This window comes from Erithacus rubecula (assembly GCF_903797595.1).
Source record: "Erithacus rubecula genome assembly, chromosome: 3".
Taxonomy (NCBI): Eukaryota; Metazoa; Chordata; class Aves; order Passeriformes; family Muscicapidae; genus Erithacus; species Erithacus rubecula.
In genome coordinates, this window is record NC_136689.1 from 45,393,905 (window position 1) to 45,410,755 (window position 16,851).

Below are 16,851 nucleotides of genomic sequence, written 5' to 3' on the forward strand. Positions count from 1 at the left end.
TTTCCAGGACTCAATGTGTGTGCTTTGGGAAGGTTAGTTTAGAAACATCTCTAGTATAAATATCATTGGTAGACACAAATCCATCCTACATAAATAAATTCTGGGTTTAACTGGTTTTATGCCTGCTATGATTTTGCTTTCTAAAGAAAGTTTCCATGGAAAAAATCTAACTGCCTGTCCAAACACTATTTTCTTGAGATTGCCAGGTGCTGATTGCATTTTCTACAGCATTCAGATACAAATCGAAGTCAAAATCAATACATTAAAGCCTTAAAGCAGGATGTAGAGTCTGTCCTAAAGATTACTAATATTATCTTCAGAGTTTTCTTGGCACCCTGTGCATTCATTTCATTTTATTCATAGCATTTCAAAATTGCTTTTGCTTCATATTAGGAAATGCCTACTTGTTTAAATAATCCAGCAGGTACATTAACTCTGTGGTGCTGCCTGCCCAAATATTTGGACAGTGCCTATATTTTTCTTAATTTTTTTAGTTCTTTAGGGCACTAAGGAGCAAAATAGGTGGGTTTTTAGAGTACCATAGTCAGTAAGCCCTTAAAGGATGCTCTGATTCATACTGAAGGCAACAACATATTTCTACTGGCTTAAATGTTAAAGTCCAATCCACCATCAAGCAGACCCTCTATTCTCTGATTGTTTATAGACTTCCTAAAATTACTCATTAACAATCCATTGTTATGATCTCCTCCATTTTGTATATATTATTCACTGGCATGCAAATTGAAATTCAAACATCTGGATGTAATCTGGGCAGCCTCTGAAAAGCATATCTCTGAGTGATTTTCCCTATGTTTGAGCCTTACAGCTTAATTAGTCAACTTTTTAAGCCCATGAAATCATCATGTGCAAGCCAGAATCTCTCTCCGCTCATAGCTTGTGGCATGAAAGATCACTGCAAATAAGAACAGTTCTTTAATGAGCTATAATTAGAAAATGACAATGTTAATATGCAAGCAGCTTTGTTTAGACAGAGGAAAAGACAAAAGAAAGCCATTTTTACTCTCATAAATAATCCTTACTGCTCTTTGAAGTCTGTACTACTACTATACATTCAGGAATTACTCATGAATGTGAATAAGAATGGACTGGAAAGGTAGGTTAAGGCAGGAGTTTTCCTAGTTTAGATTGGGCAGAAGGAAGTTTTCAGCAGGGTGGAATCTATTTACATCTGTTGAAATTAGCAATTATACTCACCAATTGATTCTGGTAGGCAGTAACAGCAGTAAAAACTGTCTCTGGAAAGATGAATGTTCGGAACTCTTCTGATTTCAGATTTAGCAAAGAAGCTGTGTGATCCTTCTTCTTAATGATGTGGACCCTTGGCTGGTACTTGTGCATGGAGTTCAAAATTATCTGCAAGGCAGAATGACAGAGCACAGTCCAGAGAGAAAAGCTGACAGAGCCCTCAAAGGCTATAAAACCACAGTGTGCATGTAGGGGGAGGAAGATTTAATTAACACTGCAGGGGAAGTGTCTGAAATCTAACCATCCAGGGGCTAGTTTTCAGAGCAAACTCTCCAGTTCCTTTGGGCAGTTCCAGGAAATGAAGGTGAAAAGGCAGGCATCCTAGGAGCTAGCCTCCTCTCACTCCTATGCCACTGGTGAATGTGCATTTCTTGAGGTGTAAATATCTATTCCTGCAGGTGAGGTGTTTTACATACAAAATTACCACTGCCAGAGTGTGCCCTGGTTGGCAGGTGTGAATATGTAACTCCTGAAAGCTAATGGGCAAAAGATCCCACTTGCAAAAATACACAGGTGCAGAATGAAAATGCTCACAAATCCCTCAGAAAAAAAAGATGGAAAAAATTAGAGCCATCCAAAAACCTACCAGCAGCAGCAAAAACTATCTGACCAAAAGTAAACTCCACGTAGCTTTTCACTGTGGCAAACCTTTAAAACAAACTCCTTCAGAGGTGCTCATCACCGCAGACTACCAAAAATGCGAAAAAGGAGAGAGACCAGAACGGAATCCCCATTGCTATTCTATCTTCATTAATAATTGTTTACGAGCTCACAAAACAATTCTAAACTTAAGGTACCAACCAACCAATTTCAACATTCACTGGAGTCAAACCAAGAGTCCCCCTTGCTTCAGTCACCACTGGCTGGAGGCCTGTTTGGCGGCCTCTAACCACAGTATTACAATATAAGAATTAAATACAGAGCTCAGCTCACACCAGCCCTTGTTTTGGATATAATCACAGTCGCAAGACAAAATTGGCAATGGTGTGGGTGGTTCTATTTTGCAGGGGCCATAACGAAATTACAGTCAGCTCCGTACATCTGGAATAGCTAATGTGCATTCCTCAGGAAGTGTTAACTTCAGCTGAAACATAGCAGGAGCAGTGCAGTATTTCATGCTACATCAATGAGAAAGGCTGCACATTGCATTGGAGTGGAGAGCTTAGAGACAGCTCTATCATGGATAAAATTTCCATTAGTGTTTTTCTTTGCTACTCCTTTGGGGACCAAATATTGCCAAGACCCACACTGGGACTTTGTGGGCAGACACACAGAAACAAGAAAGACATTACAATGACAGTTAACCATCATCCTGAAAGTGTTGCATGTTTGCTTTAACCAGCTTAGGTCCCTTTCCAAAGCCCTTCACCATTTTATATAGGAACACACACAACGGGCATGGACCTTGCCTTTAACACCCTTAGTACTTTCCCCTCTCTTTGTAACACTTTTTCTTGACATCCTGGTTACTTGGAGTGCTCTAAGCAGATGGAAAAGACATTTTAAAGCAGGGTGTGTGGATGATGATGAGCTTACTGAGAAGTGGCCCACAGACCTTGGTGCTTTCCACTGCCTTTCATGGCCATGATATCCACACTAAGGCATTCTGAGGAGCAGTCAGGCAGAAGCAGGAAATAGTTGAGAGCAGCTCATACATGCTCTTTCCTTTCACTCCTCTCTGAATGCAAACTGTGATAAAGGAACTACATTTCTCAAACAAGACCATGTAATCCCTTATGAAAGTTTTTTGAAAAATGGAGTTCACATAGATAACATCTCTTGTCATGGCATTTTACATTCCTAATTCCCACCACAGGCAAGACTGGTCATTCATGTACAAAACAAGTACTAAATGTAGTCAGGAGGTCACAAAAGACCCCTGACCAAGGTACATGTCACCATTTCCTTCATGTGAGGGTCTGTATGTGTAGTTCTTCACCTGCACCCCCACACAAGCTGCTGATGACACACAAAGACACTCCTTAATATCTGTGCAACATCTTGTGTTAGGAAACAGCCCAAAGGGGTTAGATCCACAGGATATTCCTCACAGAGCAGCCTCTAAGAGTGGCGTCCAAGCAGTCCCCTCCTGTATGGTGTAGCTATTAGAAAATTCCTTATGCCAGCTCAGTGACAATCTTGCTGGCATGTCCCAAGAGATACATCAGGTGCCCATATACTCATGGCAGTCCCCTCGCACACGCTGGCAACCACAGGCCCCCAGGCACCCCATCCACCTTTGTGCTAACAGCCTGAGTAAGGGTTGGTCCTTACAGGATCCTGATTGCTGTAAGGTCAGGCAGGTTTGAAGGCATCTGGCTCCCACTGGCTATAGACCAGTCACCAGAGGCAATCTGGATCCCAGCTGCAAAATTTCAAGGTGATTTTGAATTTGGGAACTGTGCTGTGAATGCTGCTTTCATATTCATCAAATAATAGCATTACCATATAAAGTTTTCTTTCTGAAAGCACAAAGATTCCTAACTTCTGCCTGGTTGAATAAAAAACTCCTTGTGGCTATTCCACATCTCCTGCTTTCAGTTATTAATTACATAGCTTTGAGTTTGCTTTTGCATAGATTTATGTGTTTGAGTAAGTGCCAAAAAAACAATTACAAAAATGTATACACTCATGGCTCACCTCACCTTAAACAAGAAATGATGGCACTCCAATGAAGGGCAATGAAAAGTCCTAAAGAAAGCACTCTGTGTAAAAAATATGACTAAAAACCACAGGGAAAAATGTCACATTCTTAAATATTTTACAGTTAGAAAAATGGCAATTACTTGCTTGGTTTTAAAAATCTAGAGATACAAGCCATTTCCATTCTCTAGTAAGAATATCTGAAAGTGTTTCCATGGAGTGAGCTGTATGCCACACACACAGATAAGACTTGTGCCTGAGGCTTGGGGAGAATATGTGCATAACTCTGGGGTTACACATGCTGCTGAAGGTACACAATCAGAAATGCTTGCCAACTCCAAAAGTCTCGGAATAAGAGAAAACAAATATATGCTAGAACAAACACATGTCTCTCTTCTCTACAGATTTTTTTTCAGGAAGTGAACCACCCTACAAATAAACCACAATTGCCTTAACACCCAAAGCTGCCTTCTGGATGGTGAAGACAGCAAGCAATTAGAACAAACTGGAATCAGGTTGTATCCATTTTCCCTAACTAGTATTTAAACTAGTATTTAAAGGTGTCTTTTGGGTCATCCAAACTTCCTCAGTAACCAACACACCCTATCAAACAATTAAAAAGTGAAGACTGGCTCTTTCAAACTGAAGGGAGATATTTCAGAAGGTGTTTCAATTCTCTTCTTCTCTTCATGCACAGGAGTTCAGAAATTCCAGGAGCTATGGAACAGTGAGCCCACCTTAAAAGCTCCAGAGGACAGATTTGTTCCTTCATATTACTGTTCATCCAGTGATGGCATTGGTATAGCTTCAGTAAGGCAGCACATAAAACCTGACATCCTAATAACATAAACTCCCATAAAATATTAAAAAGAAAATGCTCTTTGAAGGGGTAACACCTGTCACTCGTTGTTGAATCTCAACACAGGATCAAGCCTTCAAAGATTATTCTTAACTGAACACACAAAACTTTCCATTATGGCTGGCTGTCCAAAGCCTTCATGTAAAGAATGAGATTAGCCTCTGCTTCTCCAGAAATTAATGGGAAGGCTGCATCTCAAACACTATGGACCTTTTTTCTCCTGCTGCCTGTGTTTGAGATGATTGAATCTTCTTGCTTTGCCACATGTCTCTGTTCCCGACAGCTCCTCAGACCTACTTCTTCTTCCCACTCCTCTGGGCTTCTGGGAACTGCATCTCTCCTAACTAGTTTGCAATATACTGCTGCAAGCCCTTTATTAGAGACACACATGGCCCCTGTTATGATGAAAAATGCTTCTTTTTAAGTGCTCACGTATACTGCTCTATCATCACTCAGTGATAGAGCCCACAAATCTTCAGCTTTGCCCTTCTGTAGATTATGAAATGAAAGAGAGGAAAAAGGCAGAACCATTCTCCACTACGAAGGGAACAAAGGTGGGAACTGGGTTTAACAACAATATACCCACAGATGGATGCCTACAAAAGAACAGCAGAGAGGCACTGTCTATCTGGGCTTTCTTTTGTTTATTTGCTTGGGGTTTTCAGCTATTTTTGATGCTGCTATTTCCAGGATGTATTTTAAATGATCACGGCCATGGTTCAATTCTCAGTTCTTGAAATGAATGAAAATTCTCTTTTGGATGATAAATAGAACAGATTTGCACAGAACACAACTGAGACAAATGGTCACTGTCTCCCACAGGCCTGGCAATAAATGCCACACTAGGGAAGGGATTTCTGATACATTGTATTCTACAATTATTCAGCTGAAGGAATTCGTTTCCCCTACAAATGCTTAAGAATTCAAAATAATTCCTTGCTTCCCAACCTCATTCACTAACACTATCTTTGTTCTCCTTGTTTTTCTGAACTGAACTGCCCCGTTCTCAACCAACAATTCTTTCAAATCTGCCCCCTTGCTCCTTCTACCTTCTTTGAGAGAAACACCAAGACCAGAGGCAGCAATTTTAGCTCACTCTTTACAATCTGGAAGCCCTACATAGTCACTCCTGCACTTCACAGGCACTTTTAGAGAGAGGGCAGGGCAGATGATACCTATTCTTACCACCTACCACTAGGCAGTCAGATTTTCTCCCACTGATGGAGCAGAGCCCCATGGCAAGCAGTTCTGAATATTTGCTACCTTCCTCAGGATTTGTGACAACCAACTGGTGTCAATCAGAGCTGGAACCTGTCTGCTTCAGAAGCCCAAGCCCACCCTGTGGCACCTTAACTTGCAGTTAGCCTACAGTTATTTCAAGGGCAATTGAGGCACAGTTATGTTTTATAATTCTATAGAAGTTGCTTTGGTATCAGGTCAGTATTTTCTCCTGACTCTGAGCCCATGCTGTGATGACTCTCGAAGTGAAAGAGCTCTTATTGACAGACCCAACCCTAATGGGTGGCCTGAAGTGGCCTGTAGGGAGTTTCCAAGTACACACATGGTGGCCATGGCATGTGGCAGAGCATACTGCCAAGTCACAGCAAAATGCAAGCAGAAGCACAACTAAATGCTCATCTGCCTTCCTTCTATCCTTTGCTCTGATGCTTAACTCCGTCCTGATCTTGTCCCTGATGAATGTTTTGCATCTAATGTAAGTAGGATCATGGTTTGAACTGTTGATCCTTATGAAGTATTACAGAAAATCCTGACTGAAAGTTGTGCGTTCCTCAACAAAGGAACCCAAAAGGACCTTTAAACATGTTAAACCAAACACATTCAAGCTTCACGCAACATCTTCCACCACTGTGGTATGAAAGGCTGGCTAAAAGAGATGCAACGTGGGGGCATGGCAGCCTTTCCCCATGGCAGTCTCTCTCCCATTTAGCCCTGTGGCACAAGCAAGAAATTCCGTGGTAATTTCCCTTTCCCACCACAGAGCTACTCACATGGCCATGCTGATCCAACTCGTTGTTGGTGAGTTTGACTTTTTCGAAGGACACCATCTGCTTCAGCAGTTGCTCTCCTGAGAACGGGGAGTCAGGGTGTACATACAACCTAAAAAAACACAGGAAAAATGCCTGCTCAAAATAAAATTTCACCTCTGGGCTTGTGTGTGGGCACCACTTCTGCATGAAATTGAAAGGCACATATCATTTTGCTTTTGGGATACGCAGTGGTTTCACGAGCATGGACTTCCTGAGAGCTTAGGGTAGTACAAATCTGCTACTAGAACATGACACTATCTCCCCAAAATTAATGAATTCCTGAAATAAAACTATTCATGAAGGACAGTAAAGCAGATAACTTATTTTATTCACTGGAACATAATTGAGAATTCTGTGTCTGAGTCCTAGACTGCTCCTTAACCATACATATTATTTTATCCTGCTATCTAAAATGGAGACACTAACATTCCCTGTTGTGTCTTTTCCCAAATGAAAAATTGATCATGTCTTTCCCCACAGCTGTACTAACAAGCACTTAAAATAACAGTGACTACAACTCCAAGAGAAAAAACATGGTGTCATTACAGAGATAATGGGGGAATGTAGATAAAAATGCATTTTTCTTTATATGTAACATTAAGCTGTGATAATGATTTTAACCTGCACTCGATCACACATTTGCTGTGGTGACGTCTGTTTATATGAGGTTGAAGGCTGCAGTCCAGCACAGTGGTCTGACATTAAAAATTAGTTGCAGCTCTGTTATTAACAATCCTACACTTGGGAAATAAAGCAGAAGAAAAGGAAGCAAGAAGACATGCAGACACAATAAAATATGCATTATGAATACACTAATTGCAAGTGCCATGCTATTTAAGAGCAATGATTTTATAGGAATAATGTATTGCTGAAAATTATTAACTCAACTGTTCTTTTGTGATGGCAAAGAGGCATCACAAGATGAGAGCTGGACTAGACCTTCAGCTAGTGCAAACCAACCCTATTTTGCTGCTGCCTGCATTGGTTATCACTCGCTGAGGGCCTGACTCTCATTTTGGGTGATGTCTTTGGCCACACAAAAGACTTTCTTCCATTAGGTGGGTGGAGCAGAACTGAGCTGCCAGGTTAGATAAACGTTTGTCCTTGTTGAGCTACAATTTTAGAATGGAAAAACCATTAAACAGTAGGATGTTCGGACGTAACTCTTCAACAGAGCATGCTGATCCCTAATCAAGGAATGCCCATACTAAAGACACTGGGGAGAGCAGACCTGTTGCTCAAAGAGGAAGGAGATTTGATCCTGCATTCTGTTTTTGCCAGCAGAATCCCAAGAGAGCAAAACCAAAGTTTTGCCAGCAGAGCTCGCCTCAGATGTGCAGGATGTTTTCTTTACATTGATCCAAAGTTCAGCGTGGCTGCTCTAGCTGTGTCCATGGGAGGGATGCTGAGCCAGGATTCCTGACACAATAAATATTCCTAGCATGCAGGCATCCTCACTGCTATCAGCTCTGGTCATCGCACTGCAAAGCTCATAAAAAATGATGATGTATCCAAAATCCCAAGACCTGGAATCATGTTATGTCAAAAGAATCTTAGCTGTCATGAAAACTAACTTTGTCTTCCTCTAAAAAACTGGAAATTTGAATATTTAGAACTCTGAATCAGGGAAGGCAAAACAAAGAGAGTCCCAAACATGCCCTGCAACTTTTCAGCCAGCTTTGCGATATATCTTTTTTTTTTTTTTTTTTTTTTTGAGCCTGGCTCCTAATTTGGAGTGTCTGGATAGCTAATAATGTTTACTGTGATCACAGAGTGTCAGACTCAGCAAGGTTTGGGACAAAGAAGCTAAAGTATTTCAAATATGTGTGGGGAATGAGTAAAGATCTCCCTGTGCTGAAAAGCTGAGAACAATTGTTTTACGCCATTGATGGTTAATGCTTTAAAACTACTAAGTGCCAGTAAGCAGGGTGCTAAGGGGAAAGTCTCTGAGGATGGACACCAGAATTTCAGTTACTGAAAAGGAGTAATAGATCTTACTTTTCTTTACCCGTTTGCTACACCCCAACAATCCCACTGCAACACAGAGTTCCATCTGGTGAGCTACACCTATTTCCCACACTTCTCCCACAGCCCAAGCTTGCAAGGAAGAGGGTTGAACACTTGATACACTGATTTCTGAAGCAGAAGTTGTTGGCAAGACCACAAGTGCACACAAGCAAACAAGTCACGGAGATAATTGTGCTCATTCCAGCATGGCACACAAGGCTCTCTCAGAAGCTTTCCTGGGATCCGCTGCCTAAAGCCAGCCAGATGTGAGGGGCTCCTCACTTTGATTCACAAATTTGGGTGTGAATTTGCTCTGCAGTATATAATGTTTCATGATGTACGCAAAGTTTGGGTACTGCTTCTTCCTTGTGTATTTTGGAAAGCAACACGGCACTTCCTCTATTTAGTTTAACAGATGGTCAGGTCCCATAAGTCCCGTGCATGCTCCTTTTATTTACCATTATGTCTCAAATAATTTTCAAAAAATAGTATATTTTAAAGGTTTCCTGCCTGCAGTTCTCCATAAGTCTGTAAACAACAAGTTCATTAAGCAAATTAATGTAGACAAATATAGTTTGAAAAAAATATAGTAACAAACTTTTGAGGGAAAGAAATGAGACAAAAAAAGAAGGAGAGCAAGTAAAGGTACATGCTGAAACTTACTGAACTGATGCTTCACAAAATTTTAACAATGTGAAAGACAAACAAAATATCACATAAGAACTCTATCCCCAGATACCACTTTAGAAGACTTACAAAACACTTTCTGAAGAGTATTTTTATTTAAGTGTTCGTTGCAACATAAACGTGTTCATTGCAACATAAACTTGTCTTCAACACTGACAGCAGGAAGACAAGGATAAAACTGGTTTTAATAGAAAGTTCCCTGAAGGGCTAATCTTTCAAACAGAATCACAGAATACTTATTAATTTGCAAAAAAAACCAAAAACACAAAAAACCCTTACAAAACTGTCATAATGGTGAAAGTTACTTTTATAAGGGAAAAAGTAAAACTGTCAAACTAGTTCAATCCGGCAAAGTCTTACACTCAGTCAGAGTGAAACTCCTGAATTATTCCCCTGATGTTACTGTGCCTGGCAGATGCAGGCAGTGAAGTATTTGGGGAGCAAGCACCTTGTTACCAGTGCTAAACACACCCACCCCTCTCACTGACACTCCTGAAGCAGGGAGAGCTGAAAGACCGTGTTTGGAGGACAAGAAACCGTAACTTTGTTAAGGGTTTCTGTTACTGGAGCAGGACCAAACTCATTTCAAGGTGGCAGGAGAACTACTTTTATTCTCTTCAAGCAAGACTGAGGCCTTCCACCCTGAAAAGATGCATTAACATTCTAGAAGAAGCACCGGTAATACTGGCACACTGAATGTCTTGACATCCTTTTTCTCACCACAGAGATGTATAAGGAGGGCAAAGTGCATAAATGTATATGTGAGTACTGTCCACACAAAGAAAAAGCTATTTCTGCCTGTGCTCTGATCAATAGTGTGTTTAAGCATCCTGAAAATTAAGCAGGAAAGGTGCACATTCACACATAGGGGCAAAGCATCCTGAGAATGGAACAGCACAAATAGGCATTTGAGCATAGGGGCACTGATCTGCTGAGGACTCCCAAAAGTTACCACAGTACAATAAAAACAAGACTTCAAGAAGGTTTTATATACCTAGTAGGGCAATTGCTAATTATTCCAGTCTCTTCTCTTAGGTTTTAGTATTTTCTCGTTGAGCAAGTCTATGCCAGAGTGTGAATTAGAAATCTATTTAAAGGTATACCAAAAGGGGTGTGAACAGAAAAATAAGAAGAGGGAAACCCTGCCTTAAAACTGTTTCTGTTCTTCTGTTATTTCTTCTTTTGATGCTGACTCCTTTGGAGCAGGATCTGTGTTTTTGCTTTGGGTTTTGATCAGTGCCCATTACAATACGTCAAATGAAGCCCTCAGACGTTAACCACACTGCAAGAACCAGTTTTTGGCCATGAAAACAAAGCAGACATAACTCTTAGGTTGCTGTCTTTAATCACAGCTTCTCTGCTTGTGCTTTTTATTTGTTTATTTCCCTGAACAGCCTTCCAGAGATCGTCAGTCACCAAGATTTCACTTCAACTATTTATATAAGGAAATCACACAGAATTTGGTGCCTATACTCACACACCAAAAAAAAATTTGCTTACATTTCTTGTGCCTCACTTATAATTTCTGTCTCCGTAATAAGCAAGTTCTTAACCCTGGGCTAAGCCACCTGGAGCAGATCTGTGTTCCTCCACAGAGCCATCCACAAAAAAAGTTTCTTTGAAGCCAGAGGCACATCTGCATTATTTCCAAATCTCCGGCTCTGACTCAGCAAAGCCTTTCAACGTGTGCTGCAGTCTTACTGGACTTAGGGACTGAAGTAGGTACAGAAGTGCTGGGCTGAATACGATGAAGTGTGGATTTCCTCTGAAGTGCCCTCCCACTGTATAGCCCAGCGCTGCAGCCTCAGTTGCCCAGTGCTTAAAAGAATCCATCATTAACTACAATGAAATTATTTTAGGAATAAAATTTCTAAAGCATTTGTTTCTGCAGAGAAAAGGGAATTTATTTTATAGAATTTATTTCACACAGGGATTTTTCCCCAATGTCTCAGAATATGTCATGATTTCTTAAGAAAAATAAAAGTAACTGTGCCGAGGAACTGATCTGTACTTTGCCTGCTGCTGGTGATTAAAATCAAGAATAAAATCATTGGTTAGCAAATGCTGAGTTACAGAAATAATATAATTTCAAACAAACAGCAATGAGCTATTTATTTTTACACTTCTGCTTGGCTGGTGGTGCCTGGATTGTTTTAAATTAGAAGGTCAAATACTGAGGGGCAAATCCAAGAGAAAAATAAATTTTTTAAAAAGTTTTCTTATCTGAATCATGACACACTTCATTAAAAAATAAAAAATAATATAAAATAACAGTATAAAATAACTCTTAATCAAATTCTGCATGTCTTAGAATATTCCATATAAATCAAACCTCAAGCAGAGATCTGAGGCCAGATTCTGCAATACAAAAATTGTAATCAAGAGTTATAACCAACTTTGTTGAACATGGACTCAAAATATCAGAGCACTTTTTTCAAAGAGCAGAGAAAGATTAATACAAGATATTTCTTGAAGGAGGGGGGGGGGGTGGAAGTGAAGAGAAATAAAAGAGCAGCAATAAAATTTACAAACCTTGCAGGGAGAGGAGGGTCAGCTTTTCCAGCCACTAACCAGGAAGACCTGTGGTAGGCATATCTATATCTTTTATTGTCCACAGGAACTATATCCATTAACACAATATACTTGGCCTCAGAATCCACTCCAGAGAAGGAAACCCTGATCGTAGGAAACATTCTCCTGAAAAAAGGCAAATCAGAAAGTAAGTATTTGGGCTGCAAAAATAAGAGGGCATCTGCAAAGCTGCTAAAAGTAAGAATTATATTTAAATCCTCTGAGAAAACTTCAAGCATCTGTTGATTTTTCTTCCTCATGATGGGAGTTAAATCTTGCGTCTCTCTAATAAGGAGACAAAAAGCAGCTTGAAATTGAAACAGTATTTGGGAAGCAAAAAGAAAAATATGTTAAAAGTAAAAAAGGTAAAAGAGAAATATTCTATTTGCCTTTTTGTTAAAAAGTACACAACGACCACAGAAAATAACTATAGCTAAGGTACACAGATAATTAGAAATTTGGATTTTCTTTTAATTATTTATTTTTTACGGGATCCATTCTACCACAAGGGAAATATTCCAGAAATTATTTCCGTTATTATTCTCACATATTTTAGATGAGTGTTTTCTTAAGCCTGCTCACTATATTTTTCGAACGAAATTTTCAAAACTATAACATTTATTTTCTGTACTAACTTTCAACAAAACACAATTTTAAAATGTAAGATTATCCTGTAGAAAAAGTTAAATAATATTTGTTTAAAATTATTGAACCTTTAAGTAAAATTTTTAAAGAAAGTTTAACATTTTGAACTTTAAATAGCATGTTTTACATTGCAAGTTTTATACCTATTTTAAAAAAAAAACAAAAACCCATATACCGATAGAGCTCATCAGTTAGGGAAAAAAAAATCTTCAGGCAACTAGGTTAATAAAAAGGGACTTTGGGGATTAAAAACTCGAAAAGATATTTGGCTCCTCTGGACTGCGTTTGACTGACCCAAACCCCACAAGCTTTACTGAAGAAAAGGCATCGTTAGAGCTAAGAAGAAAGCCTGGTGTTCTTCTGTGCATTTTTGCAGCCGAGAGAAAAGAACAAACCAAACCAAACTCTGACAGAATCACTTCCCCACGACCCCACGTTTCCCTCGGTCTGTGGCAATCCAGCGCCTTAAAATCACCGCGGGATTTTAGTCACAAACCTGATTGTTAGGGAAACAACATATCATCCCTGCCGCCAGGACGCCTCGGATGGATTTCAGCCGGCCCCGCCGCAGCGCACCGCGCCTCGCTGCCGATCCCGGCCGCTTCTCCTGACCCACCGGGGCTCCGCACCGCCGGACTGGGCCCACCGAGGTGGCTAATATGGGGCCTCACCCTCCTTTTCCTCCCCTTAACCCAGCCGCGCTATTCTCCCGCTACAAAAAACAGCGAGGTTTTGATAACTTTGTATATTTTTTTTTCTTTTTTTTTTTTTCCCTGTCCACTGCTGCTTTTCGAAAGATGCCCCCAGGAAAACCCCGGGGCTGCCCAGCCTTACCTCCCGGATTTGGTGATGATCATCTCGGTACCCAGTTCATGAAACTTGTCCCAGAGCTCTTTGGTCTCCAGGCTGCAGGAGATTTTGGCCATCTCCTCGCTGGGGATGATGGGGGTGGTGGGGATGAGGGGCTCGGTGCACAGAGAAGAAGGGCTGCTGCTAAAATCCCCGTGAGGGTCCAGGCTGGATAAATCACTCAAAGGCTGAGCGCAGGAGGATTTCTCGACGAATTGTTCTGCAGGGTTAGAGGGGAGAAAGGGAAAAAGGGAGAAAGGGAGAAGATTCAGCCGGGACAACGCGACCACCGAAATAAACTATTAAAAAACCAAAAATGCATGCATATATAAAAGGCATTTATCGTTCAACTGTCCCCGCTCTGCCCCAGCACGCCCGCAGACCCGTCCGATTCTTTAGGCGTCCTCTCATCATTTGAGGGCAGCGGTGGTGATTTTCGGAGACGAACTCCGGAAAGAGCTCGGAGCGGCGCCACTCCCCCGAGGCGCACCGGGAGAGACGCCCGGGGGGCGGCAGGAGCAGCACGGCCCCGGCCCCGCCGCCGCCCGGCTGTGATCCGCTCCGCGGGGCACGACGGGGCAGAGCCAGCCCTGTGCGCTGCCTCTCCACTAACCGAGGGGCTCCGCGGAAAGGTCACTAATTCTCATTAAAACGGGAGCGTTGGGCGTCGAGGGGCTGCTGAGGGCCAGGGTCACGCTGGGAGAGCACGAGAGGCTGCTCCTGCATTGCGCCGCTGGCAGAGAGCGCAACGCAGAAGGAATCCGAGCGCGGCCGCGCAGGCTCGGCGTTTCCTTCGGGAGGAAGCGAACCCCAAGCACTAATTAAACAGCGAGCACGGGCTCACCCTACGGGAAAGCTAGGTCTGCCTTTCTCCCAGCCGGTTTGCTGACACTGAGCCCGCTCCTTTGGAGAAACAGGATCCGGGGGAGCTGCGTGCGGCCGCGCAACCTACGCGAGTGCAGTAGCCGGTGCCGACGCTGGCCGCCCGCTGAGCCTGGCTCCCGCCCGCGTTGCCGCCCACCACCGCAAGCCCCGGGAGGCTTCGGGCGCTTCAGCAGCTCCGTTGGGAGTTCCCGCCGGAGGCGAGGCCAGGAGGGAGCCGGGCTGCGAAGGCTCTGCCCGGCCCCGCGATGCGGCGACGGATCAGCCGCCCGGCGCCAAAGAACGGGAGGAGCGCTAAGGCGCCCTACCCCCCCAGGGAAAGGTTTTGCCTAAAGCTCCAGTTAATAAAAACGGAGTCACAGGCGGTCGTTTCTCTTCGATTTTTAGTTGAACGACTTGAGGGAAGGGGTTAAATTTATTTGAAAAGTTAAATTAAAGAAACGTTTTCAGGAAAAAAAACAAACAAACAAAAAACAAAACCAAATGCCCCCTGAAAACCAACCAACCAACCAATCAACCAACACTAAGTTTAACACAACCCCGTGTAAATACGACGACCGGGAATACCCGGCCTACATTAGCACCCAGACTTAAAATTGGCACTATGTTTTAGTTATGGGGCTATGTTAAAGTTCACAATGAATCTCTAGACTACGTGAAATCTTTTGAGACAGTTGATTAGGTGCGGCAGACACTGAGGAGCTGCCTTTTCTAAATTCTTTTGAGTGTAATCCTGTTCATCGGCGCCCAGGAAGCTTAACACATATTCTGTAATTTTCTGCCAACTCCTAGATACACGCAAGAATGACAAACCGCAGATACTTTGGGGGGGGGGGGGGGGGGGGGGGGGAAATAAGGGGGCGAGGAGAGGAAAATGTTAATGATTTTTAGAAGCTTTCAGGATTCTGAATAGGAGCATCCGAATAGGAGTGAAACCGCTTACCCGAAAATCGCAAGCACTTACAAAAACCTCCTGCCGGTCTCTGTAGAGCAAAACAACCTATATGAGCCTACATCGAGGAACTGTGGAGTGAAGGGATTTTCAGCTCGACGCACAAGTTTTACTATCCCCTGTAAGCCTAGGCACGACAACAGAGAGTCTGTAATTTGACTTCAGAACCAGGCTGAATTTGCAATAAATATTCAGGAGATTCATTTCATATCAGCGAAAAGATATTGAACTATCTTAAAGTGTGGGATTATTCTACAAATAGCGAAGCTAGGTAAGAGGCATTAAACTAAAACTGGAGGAATTTATGCTATGAACAGCCTGGCCTAAAAACCACCGTGGGTGTTGAAGGCACTCAACCTTCAGGCTTAGGTGGTGCTGCTTCGCAGGGGAAACCTTCGGGCAGCGGGGACACGCCATTGCCCAGCTCGGCTGCCGGAGCGCTGAAAAGGGTGAGCCAGGGCGGACAGGAACAGACGGACGGACGGACGGGAGCTCCGCACCCCACGGACACCCGAGGTCACCTCCGTCCCCACTCACCCAGAGGCTTGATGGTGCTCTCGGGGGACTCCTTGTCCTTGGAGCTAGCGCTCGATATGAGAGCGGCGATGGAGAAGGCGTTGGCCCGGGAGGAGAGCTGCGGCTTGGGGGGCGGCGTGTACTCCATGGCCACTGTGCGGGGACGCAGCGCGGCTCGGTGTAGCGCTGCCCGGACGGGGCGGGCGGGCAGACCGGCCGAGGCTGGCGGAGCCGGGACACCGGGAGCGCTCTGCTCCCAGCGCCGCGCGTTCCCCCTCCTTAACGCGGGGCCGCGGAGATCCTATCGGCCGGCGGCCAATCGGCGCCGGGACACGTCAAGGGCTCCGGCCCGGCCCGGCCCGGCCCGGCAGCGGGGGAGGGGGCGGAGGCGGGCAGCAGCAGGAGGAGGGACAGACGGACGGACGGACGGACGGAGGGAGGGAGGGAGAGAGAGAGAGGGGGAGAGGAGAGAGAGGGGGAGAGGAGAGAGAGGGGGAGAGGAGAGGAGAGGAGAGGAGAGGAGAGGAGAGGAGAGGAGAGGAGAGGAGAGGAGAGGAGAGGAGAGGAGAGGAGAGGAGAGGAGAGGAGAGGAGAGGAGAGGAGAGGAGAGGAGAGGAGAGGAGAGGAGAGGAGAGGAGAGGAGAGGGCTCTGCCCTGCCCGTCCGCAGGGCGGGGAGCGGGAGGCCAGCCCTCGGGACGGCACCCTGCCGCCGCTCCTCTTTTGGGCACCCCAGCCCCGCTCCCCGCCGGGGCCCCGGCTGCGGTTCGGGTAGCTCCCTCCGCTCCTCTGAGCCCCGGGGGCGGGAAGGCGGGGGCAGGCCGCGGGACAGGGGACGCTCCCGAGAAGGTCCCATAGGTTATTCGCTTTGCCGAGGCAAGAAACGGCGGAGAGGCGCTTGAAAGGCTGAAATGTAATTGTGGATTTT

General features: G+C 43.9%; 1 protein-coding gene across 1 annotated transcript in view; it reads right to left on the minus strand.

The window, feature by feature from the left end:
• Nucleotides 1-16,209, minus strand: part of TBX20 (T-box transcription factor 20) — a 35,451-nt gene extending 19,242 nt beyond the window's left edge. The window contains exons 1-5 of the mRNA XM_079302656.1: nucleotides 15,947-16,209; nucleotides 13,561-13,795; nucleotides 12,043-12,207; nucleotides 6,778-6,886; nucleotides 1,216-1,374 (exon numbers count right to left, since the gene is read on the minus strand). Coding sequence (XP_079158782.1) covers nucleotides 1,216-1,374; nucleotides 6,778-6,886; nucleotides 12,043-12,207; nucleotides 13,561-13,795; nucleotides 15,947-16,073 — 795 coding nt within the window. The 5' untranslated portion in view covers nucleotides 16,074-16,209. The remainder of the gene's footprint in view (nucleotides 1-1,215; nucleotides 1,375-6,777; nucleotides 6,887-12,042; nucleotides 12,208-13,560; nucleotides 13,796-15,946) is intronic.
• Between the last annotated feature and the right edge of the window lie 642 nt (nucleotides 16,210-16,851).